The sequence below is a fragment of the Lygodium microphyllum genome, chromosome 15 (assembly GCF_053477565.2).
Source record: "Lygodium microphyllum isolate KBCC chromosome 15, Lygodium_microphyllum_v1.1.10, whole genome shotgun sequence".
Classification (NCBI taxonomy): Eukaryota; Viridiplantae; Streptophyta; class Polypodiopsida; order Schizaeales; family Lygodiaceae; genus Lygodium; species Lygodium microphyllum.
This window is the reverse complement of record NC_141149.1, coordinates 68380052-68396866: the sequence shown is the minus strand read 5'-3', so window position 1 is coordinate 68396866 and position 16815 is coordinate 68380052. Positions and strand designations below refer to the sequence as shown.

At 42.0% G+C, this 16815-nt stretch overlaps 1 protein-coding gene across 3 annotated transcripts in view; it reads left to right on the top strand.

Moving 5' to 3' along the window:
- LOC148024648 (Nucleotide-sugar transporter family protein) overlaps positions 1–15608 on the top strand; it is a 65520-nt gene extending 49912 nt beyond the window's left edge. Inside the window, exons 4-8 of one of the 3 annotated variants that reach the window (XM_087694283.1) lie at positions 12367–12445; positions 12565–12734; positions 13873–14041; positions 14130–14207; positions 15009–15608. In XM_087694283.1, the coding sequence (XP_087550409.1) occupies positions 12367–12445; positions 12565–12734; positions 13873–14041; positions 14130–14207; positions 15009–15194 (682 nt within the window). In that variant the 3' untranslated portion in view covers positions 15195–15608. The other 2 variants (XM_087694284.1, XM_087694285.1) reach the window with 2 other exon arrangements.
- The last annotated feature ends 1207 nt before the right edge of the window (positions 15609–16815 follow it).

The window sequence follows — 16815 nt, the reverse complement described above, 5'->3', positions numbered from 1 at the left end:
GCTAGAGGTATACTTGCGGCACTTTTGCTATGAAAATGCTTGGGACCATTGGCTTCACCTTGGAGAGTTTTGCTATAACAATACTTATCATGTGAGTATTGGAATGTCTTCTTTTGAAGCTCTATATGTTTAAAAAGTGCAAGTATCCTCCATCTTATTCCATGAAGATGTGAATCCACAAGCTTGTGAGGAGTTAGAAAAGATGAAGGCTCTTATGAAGCAATGCAAGGACAACATTCGGAAAGCTCAAGAGACCATGAAAGCCTATGCGTATGAGAAAAGAAGACATGTGGATTTTGAGGAAGATGATTGAGTATTCTTGAAAGTTTTCAAGTTACGAAATGCTTCTCTCAAAGGAGAGCACAATAAACTTGCTCATAGATTTTATGGTTCTTATCGCATTGTCAAACGAGTTGGGGATCTTGCTTGTCAGCTTGATTTACCTTCAAGCACAAGAATTCATAATGTTTTTCATGTGTCTTAGCTTAAAAAGTATGTTGGTCCCAAATTGAATTTCTTGAAAAACTCCCTTCCTTGGATGATGATGGTTTGATCATCTATGAGCCCGAAAAGATTATTGGTAAGAGGGAGAAGGTTCTAAGGAATCGAATTCTTGTGGAATACCTTATCAAATGGAAAGGCTTGCCTATTGAAGAATCTTCTTGGCAACAAGCATCATACTTGGAGCAATTTCCATGGCTTTTACAAGAGGACAGTTCATGAACAGAACAATAAATAACTTGGTGTAATAATTTCATGTTGGAAAGTTAATTTCCTTATCTTCATCAAAATTTGATTTTTAAAGGCATGGCTGGATACTAGATGTTGTCTTCTACATTTCTATATATAGCACATGGAAATCGGACATTTCTAGCTCAAGATATGGCAAATTTTGTATACAGCTTGTTTTGGACAACTTACAGCAGTATGTTCCATTTACATGGTCATTTCTTCATCAACTTCTTAATTCTTCATCAACATAAGAGCTCTACTTCAGCATGATTCCATATGCTTCAAGCTATCCTTGTAATCATCCTTATAATTTGTTCCCAATTCAGCTTTGAGAACAAAGCTCTTCTAGGCCGGGATGGCTTGTAATAAAGGATAAAATACCTTAGTCTAGGATATGTGAGGGTTTGGTATAAAAGGGTGGAGATGTAACATGTGAGGCATCTTTTTGCCATTTTGAAGAATACAAGATTGAGGGATCCTTCCTCCCACCTATCATAGGGGTGTGTACCTATGTCCATCATAGCAAGAGATGAGTATCTTGTTGCAGCATTTATCTTTGATTCTCAGCCATTCATGGCAATACATTTTCATGCCTAGCTACCTTGGCTATGGTTTCTTTGGTATATTTGGTGTATTATTGTATTTTTCAGTTATTTTGTTTGCTGTGAGAATTGCCTCTTCTACACACTGCAATCATATCATTCTCAGACATTGAAGATCCAATGGTGGCAAACTGATCCATTAAGTTCTTGATCTTTGTAGTGTAGGCCTAAATGCTTTTGTCATTCCTAAACATGTTATTGAACTGTTGCTTTAGCTGAATCTTTTTTGCATGTGTTACATTTTCATAATTCTTCATGAGTATGTCCCATGCATCCTTTGAGAAATTGCATCCAGTAATGTGTATAACCATAGCATCTGATATATATAAGGAAAACCAATGTAACACCTTGCATGCTCTCTCAGTCCATAACTTATGAGCCCTTTTCTGATAATTTGTCGGATTCCTTTCATGTATTTCAGGTTCAGTCCCATCACCTGTACATAAGTCCTAATAACCTCTGCCAACCAAAAAATTATTCATATGGAACTTCCATAAAGCAAAATTTTTGTTGTCCATCTTTTCTTCCACAATTCGAGTGATATTGTCAGTGCCTTGAGCATTTGCCATAGTTGCAGCTTAGGTATTCAGTGATGTATACAACCTGTAAGTATCTGACTTCTTTTCCTATAGTTTAGGACCAGTTTTCTGCTATTCAGGATAGTTTTCCTGACAACCTGCTTGCTATAAACTGTATTCCGACAATGAAAAAATATAGTTAACTGAGCATAAACCAAGCTCAAATCAGTTCAAAACATTCTATGGTAGTGGCAAAACATCTCTGCAACAAACTATGTCCATACAAGTATCAATGTTTGTACTGTATGCAAGCAGCAGTACCAAATACAGCCAGTCCACTGCTATAATCAGCAGTATTTTCTTTGTTAAAACAAGAGTATTCAGACTTCAAAACAGTCCCAAAACATCTCATTCACTTGTCACTCTATACAGGAGTTGATACATGTCCAACCGGTCAGAATATATTGCATGTATGTCAAGTGAAGATGATAGGTATCATTCTTGCAAACAATAACCAATCAATACCTTGGTATAACTAGTAATAAATCAGTCCAAATTTTAGACTTTCAGCACTCACAATATCCCAAAAAGCATCTACCACTCAAGTGGTATGATCCAAGCATTTGTCACTAGCAAATAAGCATCACAGATACTTCAACCTTGTAGGTATATTGTTTTCAAATTCAGGACAGCAACCAGTTCACTGTTTTCAGCTTGCAAATAAGCTCCAAAACTGAGCATTTAACACTCCAATATCATGCTCAAATGCATGATAATAAGGGCATATACATTGTTAGGATGAAAGCCACCAGTGCCTTGGAATCACCTGCTGTTTACTGCAGTAAATAGCGAGTCTGCAGACGTCTGTGCTGTATATCTCAAAATCTGTGAGGAATTTGAAAAAATTTTATTCTGCAAAATTGTAGATTATGTTGAAATGGTTAAGAATGCGGGCCGTTTCTCCAAAAACCATTTCTGTAGCAAGATATAGCTTCTGCAAAAAAAACGGGCTGTAGACACAATCTCCTTTGATGACGTTTTCTTTAGATCTGATGTCTTGATGTCAAATGGCCACTGCCAAGCCTTCAGGCTTCAGGCATTCAAGCTCTGATACCATGTTGGAAGAGAGGGGGAGAGACAGAGTGGAACGGAAGATGAGTCTCAGCTCATTGTTGTTATTCTTTCATTATTCTTCCATCATACTAACTGAAAGAGACTTACACACATATGTATGACTAACCAAGACTAACTATGGTTAAGTCATTGACTACACCGACTTATTAAATGTCACATACGTGTACATATGTATCCAACGGTCACACACATAAAGATATATTGACTGAAGAGTAACCGGAGCTTGATATTCTAACACCACAGACACTTGTCTTTTGGAAGCTACTTCAAATTTGTCACGTTGTGTCGTCGGGATGTGAGCATAGGCATCATACCCAAAAACCCTAAAATAAGAAACATCTAGCTTAGACCTTAAGTACGCCTCATATGGAGTCATGCCAACAATAACGGAGGTAGGGGAATGATTAAGGATGTGAACTGCAGTAGTTGCAGCCTTAGTTGAGAGACATTGAGTTGTCTGACAATGCTTCATCATGGTACGGGCTATCTCGATTACACTACAATTCTTCCGCTCCAAGATGGCATTCTCTTGAGGGGTGTTTGTATTGGTAAACTCTTGGTGAGTACCATGATTTGCACAAAAACGAGCAAACTCATTAGAAACAAATTCTCTGCCCTTTTCCGATCATAAGGTCTTCATCTTCCAGCCCAATCGGTTCTCCTCAAAGAGCAACCAATCCTTAAAGTTGGAGAAAGTCTCCAACTTTAGCTTCAAGAAATAAGCCCATTTCATCTTGTTGTAATTATCCACAATTAGCATGAAATAAAAGCTCCCTCGAAGGGACTCCATTCTCATCAGTCCACAAAAATCGGTAGAAACAAGCTCCAAAGGTGCTGAAGATCGCCTCGAAGCCTTGGTGGGAACAACACCATGAGTCTGCTTCTCATGGATGCAGGATACACAAGGCTGTTGGCTCACCACAATATCTGACAAACCTTGAACAAGCTGTCTCTTTGATGCTTTTCGAAGATAATCATAATTGAGGTGGCCAAACTGAGTATGACAAAGCTTGGGAGGTAAGAAGAAGAGAAGTCAAGGCAGAAGAAGACCGCAACTTGTAGACTCCATTCTCCTCGTAACCTAAAGATAGAACTTGTCTCGATCCACGATTAAGAATCAGAAAAGAATTGTCATGAAATTCAACCAAAAGGCCGAGGGCACAAATCTTGTGCACCAAAAGTAGATGGTAACCCAAGACCAGCACATAAAGTACCTCGGATGTATGGGCATCACTACGACCATCTGGGATAAGATGCATGCTTTCCCGCCCCTATATAGGAATAGATAAACTGTCACCAATTAGAATTTCGTCATGCGAAGGCCGGAAACAAGCAACACTTGCTGAAGGAGTCATGTGCCGTGAGGCACTACTGTCAACAATCCACTCCCGAGTGTATGGGGCCATCAACGCGGCATAAAAAGCTGTTAGGGTCGAATCCTCAACCACCTCCAAGTGGAGAAAAGCAGCTGATGAGGGAGCAACCACCGCCTCAAAATCCTTTGAAAATTTCTCCTTCTTCTCCTTCTTTTCCTTGTTGGGGTAATCACTCTTCTAGTGACTTGTTTTTCTACAAATGTGACACGCAGACTCCTTTTCTTTGTTCTTCTTAGATTTGTCCTCCTTCTTTTTGTCCTTCCTCTTCTTCTAAGAAGACCGACCAACCAAGGCCTCAGATTTCGAAGCATTGGTACCTTTCAATTGCTCCTCTTGATCAAAGACCATAGGAACCAACTCTTGTCACCGAAGTGTCTTAGATCACCTTGAAGCAATCAAGGTGGAATAAAAACCACTGAAGTAGGGCGGTAACTATGAAAGAAGAGTTATCGCCATGTCTTTAGAATTGATAACCTTCCGTGTGTTTTGAACCTGCATCTGAAGTTGCCTCAGCTTGTTGATATGCTCCTGCATAGAAGATGACTTGTTGACACTCATGGTCCATATCTGCACTTCCAAAGAAACTCGCTTCATGTCGGTCATCTAATTGTACATCTGATCAAGCTTCAGTCATATCCATAGTTGCCTCCGTGTGACATACGACACCGTTCGTACAATATGATCCGTACGGTACTGTATGGTACGGTTTCGTACATTAAAATGGGCCTATTTGGGCCACCTAGCTTGCGCGTTCTTAATCCTGTGTTTCTTGCGTTTCTTGCACGTTTTGGGGGGGGGGGAAAGCCTTGGATACCTCATCCCATCACCTTTTCTAGCCATGCCCCCCCACCCACCCACCCCCCCCCCCCCCCCCCCCCCCCCCCCCTTTGAATTTCTTCCAGCTGGCTGCCCTCTCTTTGACCGTTGACCCCTCTCTCTTTGACTATGTGAACTTTGACCCTTCTCTCATCTACAAAAGGTGCTCCTCTCCTCTATGCTTCCACACCAATTTAGCAAGCACTTACCATTCTCATCTTCCTCTCTTGGATCTTGATTCTTGAATGGACTTGTGATTTATCATTCTCGAATCTCACCTCCCATCCCCTCTCCCCCGCACCCTATCGAAGCATTTGCCATTCTCAAATCTCGTCTCCCATCCCCTCTATCCCGCACCCTATCAAAGCATTTGCCATTTTCATCTCCCATTTCCTCTCTCTCACTCTTGCCCTTTCAACTTTACCCCAACCCTCGGGCCTCTTGAATCTCCCTCCCTTTCAACTTTCAAGACTCAAGTTCCATTCCAGTAGTTCCTTTGGCCGAGCATCCACCCCCAATGGGTATCCAAGATGCCTTACAATGGAGCCACGGGAAACAACTTGGCCCTGCCAACCTAATGATTGTAAATCAGGCTCCGTGCAACTGAGTATGGCTGATTTAAAGGCATTGATGCGAAGACCAGAAGCATGACCAAAGAGCGTCCAAACATCTAATGCCTTTCGAATGTTGTCCCTGTCCGCGTGCAAAATCATAAAGCTATCATCAGCCAGAGATTGGCTAATGAAGTGCTGTCCCAAAGGAAGAGACAATCCGGCCAGTTGAGCAGAAGCCGCCATTGAGGATAACATTGAAAGGACCGGGTGGGTCGCCAGGGCAAAGAAGAGAGGACTCAAAGGGCAACCCTGTCTGACCGAGCGTGTAAGGACAAATGGCTCTGTAACCCCACCATTGAGCATAACTCTTGAAGAAGCCGCAGCACTAATGGTGTAGATCAATTGGGACATCCGAGTACCAAAACCCATAGCAGACATGAGTTGTGCAATGAAAGACTAGTCTAAATAGTCAAAAGTCTTTTCCAAATCCAATTGAATCAATACCACTTCCTGACTGGAGTGCCTCGAATCCTCAATAGCCATTTGCACATTTAAGATATAATGCAGAATGTTGCGGCCCTTAATGAAACCATATTGGAGAGGATGCACAATAGTTGGAAGGTGCTTGTGAAGCCGATTCGCCAGCACTTTGGAGAAGATTTTATACATCGAACCCATCAAAGAAATTGGTCTCCATTGTTGTAGCATTGACGGCGAAGGGACCTTTGGAAGCAGTTTGATAAGGCCTTCTTTCCATGAGGAAGGCATGACCCCTGTTTCCCAAACCTGTTGAAACCTAGCCGCCAATGGCTTCACTAGCTGGGTGGCCGAGTTCTCAAAGAATTCATTGATGAGACCATCCCAACCAGGACTGTTATCCTTAGGCAGGTGTAACAAAACATCCATAACCTCCTCCTCGCAAATATCTGCCTCCAAAGTAGCTTGCATATCAAGTGGAACCTGCTGGCGGACCAGATCATAGAAGACCGAGCGTGCAATCGTAACCTGGCTAGAAGGCGACGAAGAAGAACCAAGAAGATCCATAAAATAATTTTTGCACATATTGACAATGGTCTGCGGATCAGTGACCATGCGACCTTTCGAATCCTGGAGTCTAGTCATATTTTCTCGAGTAGGAGAAGCATGCAAGACGTGAAAGAACTTATGAGACTGACAGGCACTATCTTGCAATGTGTCAGTCAAGTTGTGCAGCTTGGCCTGCTGATAAGATTTCAACTGAAATACTTGAATAAGATGAGCCAAACGCATCGCTAGTGACAACAGAAATTCATCATCTGGGGTGTCCACCAGCAGCGAATGGACCAAAGCCAGTAAGTCCTCCGCTGCATGTCGACGTCGCCGACAAAGAGAGGCGTGATGGATCCCATACTACTGAGCAACCCGCTGCACATTAGAGAGCAGCTGTGCAAAGTAAGCCAAGCCCTCAGAGGCGAAGTCCAATAAGAACCTCTTAATCAATTGCTGCATATAGCCCTGAAAGATTGGATGCTTCAAATAAGACGAGTTGAAATGTAAAGGGAGTCTATCCAGCAACTGCACAAAAGGTGCAATAGGTTGTGCAAGCATCTCAAGCTGGAGGGGGAAATGGTCTGACAATGCATATTGCTGCAAGACTTTCATTTTCAGCATCTCGGGAAGAAAATCATTTCTCTCTCTCTCTCTCTCTCTCTCTCTCTCTCTCTGTGTGGCCTCTTTATCCGTTATCGGCGCCATGACTCGCGAGAAGCATGAGGCCTTCAATTTGCATGTGATCCGTGTGGAGAGGGACACAAAGAAGTCCAACTCCCACCATCGGACATGCAAAACGGGGGCAAGTTGCTCCATGTAAGAAGATCCCTCAAAACATCGTGGAGGAGATTCTTGCCAAGATGAGAGGGGGATCCACAAGAGGAGGAGGAAGTGGCTTATCGGCACGAACTCCTATGCCTACTAACGAGGAAGCATCAAATGTGGACATATCTCCAATCGATGCGGGAGAGGCCTCTACCATTGGTGGTAGGGGCTTCACATCCGCATCCGGCTTTGGTAAAAGACAAAGAGTGGAGGCTCATGCAGTGTCGGAGAGACAATCCTCTCTTTCTCAAGCTCCTATTCATGTGTGTGGATCAGTTGCCTTTCTCAGAGAAAGGCAATGACTTGCAAACATTAAAATTGCATGTACGGTGATGGAGTGCAATCTTGCATTCAATGTTCTAAAGCAAGAGCAATGGAAGATGGTAAAAGCCATTGCCAATGTGGGTCCGTGTGAAGGATGGACCAGTGTTATATACAATGATATGAGGACGAAAAAGATTGATGAAGCGAAGGAGAGGATTGATAGAGCCCTTGATCCTATTTGGGCCATATGGATAAAATATGGTTGCTCTATTTTCACCGACGGATTCAGTGATCATAAGAAATGGGGCATCATCAACATACTCATGTCATGTCCCCTCGGCGCTTACTTTTTGCAGGCCTTGGCACTTACTTTTTGCGGGCCATAGATACCAGCAAGAGGGGGAGGAAAACGACGAGCGCATTCATCTACTGCCACATTCAACAAGCTATCATTGAGGTATATATTGCAATTTGCCTTTTAAATTTGTTTCACTTTCTTTCATTATGATAATATCATGATTCATAATTGAAATTTGATTTATGCATAACTATCTATCTCCCTATTCTAATAATTAATTTCTCTCTAGTATCTATGATCTATCTCCATTCTCTCTTTCCCCTCGGGCCGCAAGGTCCCCAACCCTCGGGCCCCATCTCTCTTCTTTCTTGAATCTTGAAAGTTAAAAGTTGAAAGTCGAAACTTGAAAGGCTCAAGTTTCAACTCTCTCTAGACTCTCTCTCTCTAACCTTCAATTTTCAATATTGTTAGTAATAAGTATACTTGTAATTTGTAAATTGTGGTTGTAGGTGGGCCCCTCAAATGTAGTGCAATTTGTTACCGACAATGCATTGAATTGTCCGCGCATGGGCCGTTTGCTAAAGGCCGAGTTCCCTACGATTGTGTGGACTCCATGTGCAAGTCATTGCTTGGACTTGCTCATGGAGGACATTAGGAAGCTCAAGTGGGTGAAGAGGGTGGTCCGCAAAAGCTACATCCATTGTCACATTCTTCACGGTAAAGGTAAAGGTGCTCGCGATGTATCGTGAGCATAGCACATTGGAGTTGAAGAAGCTTTCTTTAGCTCACTTTGCTTACATGTGGTTATTGCTGGAGCGCCTTTATGAGGTGCGGTTTGCCTTGTGTCAAACAGTGGTGTCCACTCTATGGAATGAGTGGGATGAGCATAAGACAGAGGAGGCCAAAGCCATGCAGCGTTTGTGCCTTGATGAGTAGTTTTGGCAAAAGGTCCGTGCCGTTGTCATTGTTGTGACTCCCTTTTATAGGGTGTTATGTATGAGTGATTGCGAGGGGTCCATCATGGGTCTTCTCGTTCACTTCTTTAGAGCGGCATTAGTGGAGCCATGTGCTTGTACAGTGATCATAAGACACAGCATGCACATGTTTTAGAGATAGCAGAGAGGAGATGGGCATGGATGCATAAGTCCATCCATGGTTTTGTCGCATTGGTACATCCGGCCTACATGTCACCGGCAGTCATGGATGATAGAGAGTTCCGTTCGGACCAGCTTGCCTATTTGACTTGTGTGGTCCCTGTGGATGACCACAATGCAGTGCTGGAGGAGCTAGGATGCTATGCAGACTAGAGAGGGTATATGGCTTTTGCTTCTCCCACTTGTTGGAGGAGAGAGTCACTTGTGAAGCCTTTATTTTGGTGGCAAAACTTTGGATACGCACTGGAGACCCTTCAGCCCTTAACCATGAGGGTCCTTGCCTAGGATTGCTCTTTAAGTGCATGGGAGAGAAACTGGAGCGTCTATTCTCTCATTCACACAAAGATTCGCAATCAGCTTAGCACACGACAGTTAGAGCGGCTAGTCTATTGCCGCACTAACTTATGCATGATGAGGGCTATGATGAGTATGGGCAGTCTGAAGTAGGTAAAGTTTAAACACTTAACATTTAAAATTTGTTGTCTTAACTTTTAAACTTTGAACTTTAAAGTTTATACTTAACAATTTAGACTTTAGTATTTACAATGATCAATCTTACATGCATCATTGCATTGTGTAGGTGAATGTTGATACATTCAAGTTGACGGGCGACACTCTTCCGAGTATACATAAGGAGGTGGAGGAGATGATTTTTGCAGAGCTCTTTAGAGAGCTTATAGCAACAAATACTCGTGACACTCGTAGTTAGCATGCTCATGGGTGAGGAGTTCGAGTAGGTGGTAGCAAGGGCATGGTCATTCGATGCCCTCCATCATCGAGGAGGGGTGGTTCGAGTGGCTTGTAGACATATGTAAGGCGGGGCTCTAGTAGCTTACATCCTGTGCCTCATGATGACATCCCCTCCTTGCCTACATTGCTGCTACCTAGGGAGCCATTATTTGATGATGATGGTAACCTCATTAGTGAGGATGAGTATGAGTGTGTCTCATCATCAGATGCTGAGGAGTCATCTTCAAACTCTTTTGATGAGCACTCAGATGGTTTTGATGATGATGATGAATCATGATGATAGTAATGTCTCATCATAGATTCATAGGTCTCTCTTGTTTTTATATTAGATATACTAGATTGTAGTTATATCACATGTTTTGCGCAGCCCATGTGACCGCGATGGTCACTCTCATGTATTCATCTTATTCTGTAATGAAATGGCTATTTTCACTTTAAACATGTATTCTATGATCTATCATTTAATGATTTATGATTTTTGTTATTCAAAAAATTATCTTAATTTTTTTCGTACTAATATTTTACCGTACCTTATAAAATCATAAGGTACCATTTAGTACCGTATTTTATCGTATCGTACCGTATCATACCTTTCGTACCTAACAACTATGGCCATATCTCCCAAGCTACGTCAAATGCTCAATATGAGAGATAATAGCCATAGTACATGCAAGAAATAAAAACAAGCAAATGCGAGTATTGAGTGTATCCCAATGTGCCTAAGCCTTTGCCAACTCTACCTTATCACTGGAAGAGAGTTTGGACTCGTCTCGAGAAGGACGATGAATAGTCTTCATAACAAGCTCTGCTAAATCATAGGACTCTAGAATGGCAAGTATCATGACCCGCCAGATGCGGTAATTCTGGCCATCAAGCTTTTGATCTGATGGAAGAGTTGGTAAGATGGGCACCTTCCAGTCCATGATCGTATGAAACTGTGTCTCGGCTTCAGAAGACATCTTCACCTACAATGCCTACAAAAAACACAAAGAGCTGTCCCCTTTGGTTGTGAGAATATAGCTTGCTAGGGCTTTGGTTTGCTCGTCCTGCTCCAACTACCGGAGGCGATGAAAAGGTAAAACTTGAAAGCCCAAAACGCAGCCTTCTTCCTTCTCTAACAGCAAAAAGACAGTAGTAGCTTCAGCAAATCTTCTCCTTTCTCGCATGCCCACGCTTGCCTTAGCCTTGTTCTGATGCGCAGCCCTCCTACTCACACTTGAATGCTGAAAACGCAGCCTTGTGTCGCGCTAAAATCTCCTCTTTAGATGGGTCCGCCCTAGTCCTTCAGTTCTCTGATACCATGTCAGAGTGAAGCAATGTAGAAGCGAATGGCCAAAGCAAAGAGTGAACACAGAGAGAAGAGAGAGAGAGAAAGAGACAGTGAAACACAAAACATCTGCAGTGAAGAGTGTTGTGTAAGGATGCAGAAATATACACGGGTGTAGGGAGAATATCTGCATATGTCTCCACCTCGAAGATCTGAGTCTCCATCAGCCTTGAGAGTAGTCTCCATAGTCTGCAGCCTGAAATCTATGAAAACCAACTGAGGAAGATTGTTCAAATCAAGGCCTATAAATAGGCCAGAAAAAAAACACGAAAAATAATGCAGGTCGGCTGCACTGCTGTTTGACTGCTGCAAACTGGCCGACTGTGCCACGTCAGCTGCCACGTGGCACTCCTGCAACTGTCGCCTGCTAACCAGCTTCTCCTACTGCTCCTGCCTGTCCAAGGAATGTCTAGCTCTAACAGGTCTTCCCCTCGCCTCAACCCTTTCCAGGTACCGTATTTCTAATGGCAACTGTTTTTCTGGTACTACCAGTGTGGAATCCTCCCACCACGGATTTATTTCTTTGTGCCCATAACCTAGGAAGATATGGTCCCTGTCCCTCTTGTTTGACATTTGGAGAGGTGTGGTGGGACCTTTACTGCAGCCCTTTGATTGGGTCTTTGGCAAGGGAAAATATCCCACTCCTATGCAGCCATATACGAAAACATTGTTTAATTTTCTTAGATTTTGGTGGCAGTTGGTATAATTGGGTCACCCGGAATGCCTTCATCTTCGTTTCCAAATTTGGGGCTCAAAGTCATGTCACTAGATTGAAGGGTCTTCTCCATTGGCAGCTGGATCTTGTTCACCAGGCTGGCCTTCTCCCTCAGCAGGATTTAGTTTCTTGGCATGTGGCAGTTTCTTTTGCTACTTTGCTGCGACTTTTGTACATCTATGATTAATATAATTACCCATTGAGAGAGAGAGAGAGAGAGAGAGAGAGAGAGAGAGAGAGAGAGAGGCTTACTTTCTATGTTAGTTTTGAAGAATGTTTTTGAAGAGGAGGCTGTCAAATTTGCAGTGGATGGCCATTGTCCTTCTGACATTAGGAACAACAGTGAGCCAGGTATTGTTTTCTTATTATAAATATGATTATTGGCTTATCTTTAGAATTCAGAATGTCTGGATGGAGGAGGAATGGAACCCCCAATGAAACTGTGGTTTGATTTGTTCTCTTGGATGCAGATTAAGTCTTGTGGTGAAGAAAGCTGTGAGAAAATGTTCTCAGCTCCCCTTCAGGGCTATCTGCTTGGAGTTTTGTCAGCATTTCTCTCAGCCTTAGCTGGTGTATACACAGAGTTCCTGATGAAAAAGACCAATGAATCTCTGTATTGGCAAAATGTGCAGCTTTATGCGTGAGTACTTTTATAGCCTTTTTCTTTGTCATGGACAATGAATTGTATGTGTTAAGGTTGAGTTGAACATGAAGGGGTTTTGGGGGGAGGGGTGGATGGGGAGAGAAAGATCATTCTAATAATTGCATGGTTGAGTTGAATGTGAAGCATTAGTATGCAACTTTGGGAGAGTGTGCTATTGTTTACATGCGTTTACATGCAGAATCTAACTTGAATGCAAAGTCCTCCTTTGCAGTAACTGTTCAAATATCTGACCTTTCAAGAGGTAATGACTTCAATGTCTTTTTAGAGTGTCGGGATGGCCTTCTGGAGTATTTTCCAAGCTTTCTGGGTCTGTTGATGGACATATTATTTATGAATTTTCACGCTTGGTGGGTAAAGATAATGCCTGCACCTTGGAAAAGAGATTGATGAAACTGTTTCTGGAAAGACAGATGCATGAAAGGTTCCCTGATTGGAGACCTACAATTTGAATGCCCATGACATTCAAGCATTACAAACCTCTGGCTTGGTTATTGATTCAGGCCTTGTAATAGACTTCTTTCTTTGATTGATATTTGTTATATTTATTGGAAGTCCCTTACAGAGCTAACTTTGTCCTTTGCCTGGGGTCATTTTTTCCTGAGGGGATTTATTACAGAATCATTTTCTCTGAACAAAAAATGCCAATGACATCTAAGTTAGTGACCCAAATTGTTGATGTTGAAAGCTTTGTTTACAGAGGCCTACATACAGCTCAGTATGGTTTGTGCCAAGGAGATAAATGACTATAAAACACATGCTAATATGGACATTAAATATGCCAATTATAAAACTCTGGATGTGGTGATTATTGAGATGGGATATGGAGAAAAAGCTTACTTCTATACATTGGCATTGTCGGTGCTTTATTTAGTTTTGCATCAGTAAGGGTATTGGGATTGAGTTTAATTCTGTACATGGGTACCGTGCCGAAACCTTGTTTAGTGTTTTATTTGTTTCTGCATTAGTAGACAAAACCTTGCTGCCAGTTGGGATAAAGTTTTTAGTAGGAATTGCCTTGGTGGTACAGGTACTTGCTTTCCCATGCGTTTGATGCACAGGATTGTTGGACTAACAAGTTAAGATTCAATCTTTTGCAACACAAATTGGATTGCAGGTTTGGTGCTCTCTTTAATTTCTTACGGCTATGGCTGGAAGGTGGCTGGCAGAAGGTGTGGACATTATTTGATGGCTATGACATGATAACGTGGTTTGTTGTTCTCAATTTGGGATGCACTGGTCTCCTTGTTTCCTGGATTATGAAGTATTCAGACAATATTGTCAAGGTCAGTTTATGTATAGCCAGTTGAATTATTGCTTTATGGATACTTGTTCCAGTGTTTGACACACTTTTTTCATTGCTGTTCTAATTAGGTTTATGCAACTTCTATGGCAATGCTTCTGACTATGTTTTTGTCAATTTATCTCTTTGATTTCAAGCCTTCCCTACAGGTGAGTAATTCTTCAACTTATTGATGGTTGTGTACTGTTTTGGTGTAGATTTCTACTGACATACACGTTTTCCTGGCAGCTATTTTTAGGTATAATGATTTGTACAATGTCATTACAAATGTATTTTACACCACCACACATGCTGCTGGATATACAACCCTCACCCAAAGAAGGTAGTAGGAAATTGACATCTGTTCTTGTAGAAAGGCCTACAGGGAACTGACAGCTGTAGAATAATGGTGATGCTAGAAGGTTGAAAAGTTAAAGCTAGTTTTTTAGCTCTTAGATGTTTCTGGCCCTCATGTACTCAACCACATTCTGAATTGTGGGTAGTGGAGTCAAACAAGAAAAAAAAGAAGGGAAAAATGGAGGGTGAGCCCTTGCTTCAAATCTTAACCTCAAGATGATTTGAAGTTTTAGAGTAGGCTTGCCAAATATTATGCAAATTCTTTCACTTATCTCCAAGTTGAAGCACATCAAGTTTGTGTTAATTTCTGCTATGTCAATGGAAATTTATTTATCTGAGTTAGAAAGTTACCTTATTCAGATCTCCCCTCCAGAAATTTTCACACTTCCTCCAAGCTTAGTATCTTGGTATATGTAGTCCTTATCATGCTCTTTTTTTTCTATTGGGTAAATAGGTGTGGCTAATTATATTCATCATAAGAAAGCATAATGAAGTACAGGTGCTCAACAGTTCAGCTGGAGCTCAATGCAAATACAGGTCTCTTAGGGCAGTCTGGGGGGTATGGGAGTGAGAAGCTATGGAGTGTAACATCATGAGAGTTTGTTGTTCTGCAGGGTAAAGGACAGGCTATGGCAACCCCAAGCGTCCAAGCACTGCCGCTGAAGCTCCTGTCAGTTCTGAGAGCTTCCCTTAAAGCTGCTTTCAATATCCAGGGACAATCCATATCATCTTGCATCAACATATGCCTGCTAATTTGTATGGTGAGTCAAGCTGCCATGAATTTCCTTCATGTCCCATGACATCTATCCTCCTCCAAGGGTTACATATGTAAAGGGTAGACTCAGATGAGCTGTTTATGAAACCTTGGCTAAGCAAGAAAGCATCTATCTTTGCATACCAAGCTCTAGGAGCTTGCTTCAACCCATATAAAACTTTTTTAGCTTGCAAACCAAGTGTTCCAAGCTCTCAACTGCAAAACCAATGGGCTGCTGTACATATACTTCCTTATGAAGTTCCCCATGTAAAAATGCAGTTTTAATATCCAACTGATGCACAATCCATCCATAATGAGTAGCCAAAGCAACCATAGACCTGATGGTCGTCATGCGGGAAGTAGGAGCAAATGTCTCCTCATAGTCAATGCCTTTCTTTTGTGCATAGCCTTTAGCTACAAGCCTTGCCTTGTATTTGTCAATGGATCCATCTTCATTCTGTTTCAGCTTGTAGACCCATTTTGTTCCAATGGCTTTGTTTCCAAATGGCAAAGACACTAAATCCCATGTTTAATTCTTAGTGATGGAATCCAATTTAACTTGCATTACTGCCATCCAATGCACGCTCTGTTGTGCATCTTCAAAACATTCAGGCTCCTCATCATCAAGGGTGCTTGCTGCCATAACAAACTCCATGGTATGTGCAGTATCATGCATATGAGCTTGCCTTCTAGTACTGTAGAAATCGATTAGGCACGAAGATCGAGACAGACAGTCATATGCACAGTGAGAGACAGAGAGTGCGAAAGAGCAGAGTGGAAAGTGAACACGTTTTTCAATACAATGACGAGTGTACCGCTTTAGGTTTTTAGATAGATATATATACGAAAGTACAATGTGCTAAGGGTGTGTTTACACCCATGCACATATAAAAGGCACGATGGCCCTTTATTCCCAACAACGTCCCACCTAAAGTCAATGTGCTTTAAGAGGAGAAAAGAATCAGCTAAGTCTAGGTATGTACAAAGCTGAAATAAATATATCTATCCAACTTCCATAATCTGTCGGCAATGAGCAAACTGCTCTGCTGAAAGACCCTTCGTGAGAAGGTCTGCAGGGTTATCATCTGTATGCACTTTGACAAGCTCAATGCTCTTGTTGTCAATTACATCTCAAATGAAGTGGTACTTCATCTGTATGTGCTTTGTCTTTGCATGAAAGACAGGATTCCGTGCTAGCATGATAGCACTCTGACTATCACAATGGAGAATAGGTAACTCTAAGATGCCAAGCTCTCCCACGAGACATAAAAGCCATAAAGCCTCCTTGCATGTCTTAGTGGCAGCCATATACTTTGCCTATGTAGTAGAAAATGCAACACACTTTTGTAGCCTGGAGATCCAAGAGACGGCTCCTCTTGTGAAAGTAAACACATACCCAGAAGTGGACTTCCTGTAGTTTGCATGACCAGCATAGTCTGCATCTGTAAAGGCAACAACATATGCCTTCTGCTTTCCAAAGCAGATGCACAACTCCTTTGTGCCTTTGAGGTATCTCATAATACCTTTCACTGTATCCCAATGCTTCTTGCCAGGGGTTACCATGTATCTGCTAACCATTCTCACTGCAAAGGCAATGTCAGGACATGTAGCAACCCATAGCATACATCAAATTACCAACAGCTGAAGCATATGGTATCTTGGCCATT